Source organism: Mandrillus leucophaeus, unplaced genomic scaffold (genome assembly GCF_000951045.1).
Source record: "Mandrillus leucophaeus isolate KB7577 unplaced genomic scaffold, Mleu.le_1.0 Scaffold265, whole genome shotgun sequence".
NCBI classification, from domain to species: domain Eukaryota; kingdom Metazoa; phylum Chordata; class Mammalia; order Primates; family Cercopithecidae; genus Mandrillus; species Mandrillus leucophaeus.
The window spans coordinates 303,985-309,039 of record NW_012102754.1 but is presented as its reverse complement, the minus strand read 5'-3'; the positions used below and the strand labels follow the sequence as shown (position 1 = coordinate 309,039).

At 57.4% G+C, this 5,055-nt stretch overlaps 1 protein-coding gene across 1 annotated transcript in view; it reads left to right on the top strand.

Annotated features, from left to right (window-relative positions):
• Positions 1-1,454: 1,454 nt before the first annotated feature.
• Positions 1,455-5,055, top strand: part of KLHL40 (kelch-like family member 40) — an 8,737-nt gene continuing 5,136 nt past the window's right edge. Inside the window, exons 1-4 of the mRNA XM_011984268.1 lie at positions 1,455-2,706; positions 4,075-4,235; positions 4,549-4,656; positions 4,807-4,992. Of these exons, the coding sequence (XP_011839658.1) occupies positions 1,555-2,706; positions 4,075-4,235; positions 4,549-4,656; positions 4,807-4,992 (1,607 nt within the window). The 5' untranslated portion in view covers positions 1,455-1,554. The remainder of the gene's footprint in view (positions 2,707-4,074; positions 4,236-4,548; positions 4,657-4,806; positions 4,993-5,055) is intronic.

The window sequence follows — 5,055 nt, the reverse complement described above, 5'->3', positions numbered from 1 at the left end:
ACAAAAGGGAGGTGACTCAGTCCTAGCCCAGCCTGCTGTCATCTCTCCTATACCCACCCTCCTCCCCCACTCCCCCGCCTGACGTTATAAACAAGTGACTCAGAGGAATGATGGGGGTGTGCCTCATAACAGTTCATCCCAGTGTCCTGGGGGCTAAATTTAACACACAGCTGCAGCCTCTGGCACTTTGGGAACAAGTTAATCTTGGTGACTGAGGCTGATGTGTATGTGCGAGCGCGTGTGTCTGGCAGTGGGGCGGGGTGGGGAGGGTGTGGGGAGGTGGGTCAGGAGTCCTGAATAAGGTAGGCATCAAGACTGACTGTCCTGGGCTTCAACCCTGGTCCCTCAGACCATAGACAAGGTGCAGGGGCCCCGTGGCCAGGCAGGCTCAGGTCTGGCCTAATATGCACCAAGAATAGTGAGTATAGACAGCTAAAGTCCTGAAATATTAAACCTGTAGTGTTACTTTTTGAACACTAGAATTCAGAATGTCACTCCCCTACAATGTTAAAACCCTGGGGGTTTAAAAACCTAGAATAGTAGAATCCTAAGAAATTAATTTTCTAGCACATCTGACACCTTAGAAGTGTTAAAACCCTCTAATAGTGTACTTCCAGGACACAGTACCTTGGTGCTTCTGAACCTCCAGCAGAGCTGAACTGAGGCCCTTAGCATCTAACTTTGCCACCTCCTCATTGTGTAGGAAGGGAAACTGAGGCTTAACAGAGCGACATGTCCTGTCCCAGGCCTCATAGGAAAGTGGCAGCCTTGTTTACCTAAGGTACTTTCTTGCTTTCTTGTAAGGAGGAGGGGCAGAAAGAGGAAAAGCTCTTCCCATTTTAAAGGTGAGGCAACAGGGGGGTGGGGGGTGTCTTATGTATGTAATCTCAGCTACTAGGGAGGCTGAGGCAGAAGGATGGCTTGAGCCCAGGAGTTCAAGACCAGCCTGGGCAATATAGTGAGACCTTGTCTCTTAAAATAAAGGCAGGGCAACAGGGCTGCCAAAAAGTGAACACCATGTCCAAGTTCTGACCAGAAAACCCAAGGACCCTGTATCCGGGGATGGCTGGAATGAGACATATTCCAAGGAGGAAGATGGAGGCACCAGGACAGATGTTCCCAGAAAGCATGAAGGAAGGGAGACCCTGGAAGAGGGGCTCCAATGCTTCCCTGTCTCTGGACTGAGGGTCAGATGTTAGGCCATCAACTCTTCTAGGGGCATCTTCGGACCAAAAAATCCAGAGTCAAGGCCTCTCCGTGCTCCATTTAGAAATGAGGCAGCCAGGCCCTCATCTTTCAGAAGGGCCCAGACACCCCACCTCCGTCCCATAAGCCCCCGGGGCTGAGTCAAGGCTTCTCCGGGAGGGGGCCTCTGCCCAGCTGTCCCCTGTGCGTCATGTGCAGGAGGCCAGGCGGCTCGCCTTACAGGGACCCGACCACCTCTATATATAGCCCCTAGAAGACAGCTGCGCAGTCTAAGCAAGTCGCAGCAGGAAAGCAGGGGTACAGAGAGGAGCCCCCTTGGCACCGCCACCACACCCTAGGCCACCCATCATGGCACTGGGCTTGGAGCAGGCGGAGGAGCAGCGGCTGTACCAGCAGACGCTCCTGCAAGACGGTCTCAAGGACATGCTGGACCATGGCAAGTTCCTCGACTGTGTGGTGCGGGCGGGCGAGCGCGAGTTCCCGTGCCATCGCCTGGTGCTGGCCGCCTGCAGCCCCTACTTCCGGGCGCGCTTCCTAGCCGAGCCGGAGCGCGCGGGCGAGCTGCACCTGGAGGAGGTGTCCCCAGACGTGGTGGCCCAGGTGCTGCACTACCTGTACACGTCAGAGATCGCGCTGGACGAGGCGAGCGTGCAGGATTTGTTCGCCGCGGCGCACCGCTTCCAGATCCCTTCCATCTTCACCATCTGCGTGTCCTTCCTGCAGAAGCGCCTGTGCCTCTCCAACTGCCTGGCCGTCTTCCGTCTTGGCCTCCTGCTCGACTGCGCGCGTCTCGCCGTGGCTGCCCGCGACTTCATCTGCGCTCACTTCTCGCTGGTGGCGCGCGACGCTGACTTCCTCGGACTCTCGGCCGATGAGCTCATCGCCATCATCTCTAGTGACGGCCTTAACGTGGAGAAGGAGGAGGCGGTGTTCGAGGCCGTGATGCGGTGGGCTGGCAGCGGCGACGCCGAGGCGCAGGCTGAGCGCCAGCGCGCGCTGCCCACCGTCTTCGAGAGCGTGCGCTGCCGCTTGCTGCCGCGCGCCTTTCTAGAGAGCCGCGTGGAGCGCCACCCTCTCGTGCGTGCCCAGCCCGAGTTGCTGCGCAAGGTGCAGATGGTGAAAGATGCACACGAGGGCCGCATCACCACGCTGCGGAAGAAAAAGAAGGGGAAAGACGCAGCCGGGGTCAAGGAGGCTGATAAGGGCACAGGCGAAGCCAAAGCAGAGGAGGATGAGGAGGCCGAACGTATTCTTCCTGGGATCCTCAATGACACCCTGCGCTTCGGCATGTTCCTACAGGACCTCATCTTCATGATCAGTGAGGAGGGCGCTGTGGCCTACGATCCAGCAGCCAACGAGTGCTACTGTGCCTCCCTCTCCAACCAGGTCCCCAAGAACCACGTCAGCCTGGTTACCAAGGAGAACCAGGTCTTTGTGGCTGGAGGCCTCTTCTACAACGAAGACAACAAAGAGGACCCCATGAGCGCATACTTCCTGCAGGTGCCTGACCAGCCTTGGGAGCTGCCAGCTAATGCTGGGCTCTGGGCACTGGGGGCAGTCTTGGGGCCCAGGAGGGGCTTATGTCTACACAAGGAAATGCCACTGGGTCTAGGGTGAGATGTAGACTGGGGCGGTTGACTGATAGCCACCTGCTTGAAGGTTGAAGACAGTCAATAGGCAACTGCCAAAAAGCAGCATAACTCTGGTATCTCAATTTCAGGGGTGAGGTAGCCCCAAGTTGGCATATGTTGGAGGCCCTGGCCCTGCACAGAGGTTGGGGTGGGGCACAGTGAGGAGGAGCAAGGTCTGTGTAAGGATCCTGGGCAGGGCCTCTTCGTGAAGGCCAGGCCTGGAGCTCGCAGCAGTGTCCCAGACAAAGGAACAATCCTGTCTGGTCCTCCCATTGTACAGATGAGGAAACTGAGGCCCAGAAGGGATCAGCAGAGTGGAGTGCCAGGTCTAAGTTGGGGTGTGACTGTGAGATCTCAAAGGGCAGAGACAGTTTCCTGGAGACTGGTCATATAAGTTTGAGCCTTGCCAGTGGGGTGGGATTTGGAGACGTGAAGGGGAAGATGGTAATGTTTCCAGCCAAGGAACGATAAGCAAGGGATAGAACTGGGGCTTAGCCTGGTGAGCAGCATGCTCAGGGAGGCCTGACCAGCGAGAGAGGTGACAGACACTTGGTGCCAGGGTTAAGCTCACAGGCCTTACAGTTGCACTGGGGATGAGGGCAGCTTCACCAGCTACTAGCTCAGCAGTGTGGACACATTGTTTATTCTCTCTAGGCCTCTGTTTGTAAGTGGGGATACTATTCTTCCTGCATAATAAGGTCGTTGGAAAGTTAAATGATGCTTATAAAGTGCTCATCAGCACAGTGCTCAGCCCTCAGAAAACTTTCCAAAAAGATGAGCCCCTAGTATTCATATCTTTATTACAAGGCTGTGGAGGTGAACAAGGCCATGGACTGTAGCTTTTACAGGGCGAAAGGCAGGACTGTATTTGGAAGTTTCCTAAACAGTGGGATGGGGTGGAGAGCAGGGGGCAGGCAGGCCTCAGTTGGGAGCCGTTCAGCCTGGGAAAGCAAGGCCATAGCTGGACCTCCTTGCAGAGCTCCCCATCATTTCTGTGCTGTGGTGCCCTACCGCCTGCTATAACGGTGGTTGCCAGGAGCCTGCCTGGGCGGGGGGGACACTCATCTGCTCTCAGCCTGATGGCAGGAGGGGCACTGTCTCTCAGGGCGCCTCCGGGCTGCATTGGCCCTACCTGGGTTCCCGACCTCCTCTGCGATCTGGGGCAGCGGGACTGAGTGGGGCTGGGCTGGGGCTGGGGGAGTAGGGGGCAGTTGCTAACTGGACACCTGGCCTGCAGTTTGACCACCTGGACTCAGAGTGGCTGGGGATGCCACCACTGCCCTCACCCCGCTGCCTCTTTGGCCTGGGAGAGGCTCTCAACTCCATCTACGTGGTCGGTGGCAGAGAGATCAAGGACGGCGAGCGCTGCCTGGACTCGGTCATGTGCTACGACAGGCTGTGAGCGTGGCTGGGGTGGGGCTGAGCACCCTGGGGGTGGGTGGGGCATGGAGGCCGAAGCTGGTCTAGGGCCTGGGGTGGGATTTGGAGCTAGAGCCTTGGGCTCAGAGTGGAGGTGGGCTTGGGTAAGGGCAGGGAGGTTGGAGGGCAGGGTGGGAGCAAAGAACTGAGAGGCCTGGGAAGTTCCAGCAATGGATCTGATGCATCTCGAATATGTGTTAGGCGGATGGGTGCATGGGTGCAGAGATAGGGACTGAGCCGAGCCTGGGTGGGTGCCCACCCCAACCCCCACCCCCACTCCCATCTCCTCCAGGTCATTCAAATGGGGTGAATCGGACCCGCTGCCTTACGCGGTGTATGGCCACACAGTGCTCTCTCACATGGACCTTGTCTACGTTATTGGCGGCAAAGGCAGTGACAGGTGAGATTGGGCCTGGAGCGAATCTGTGGAGCATAGGTAGAATCTCCCAGAGGCTGTCAGCGGTTTGTCCTGGCTGCCCTGGCAGGCGATTGTAGGGAGGCATGGCTGGGCTCCTGCTTCTCTCCACCGTTCCCACCCTCCACCCCACAGGAAGTGCCTGAACAAGATGTGCGTCTATGACCCCAAGAAGTTCGAGTGGAAGGAGCTGGCACCCATGCAGACTGCCCGCTCACTCTTTGGGGCCACTGTCCATGATGGCCGCATTATTGTGGCAGCTGGGGTCACCGACACAGGGCTGACCAGTTCTGCCGAAGTGTACAGCATCACAGACAACAAGTACGAAAGCTTGTCTCTTCCACCAAGGACAACTGTGTGGCTTTGGGCTTCTGTCAGCCTCAG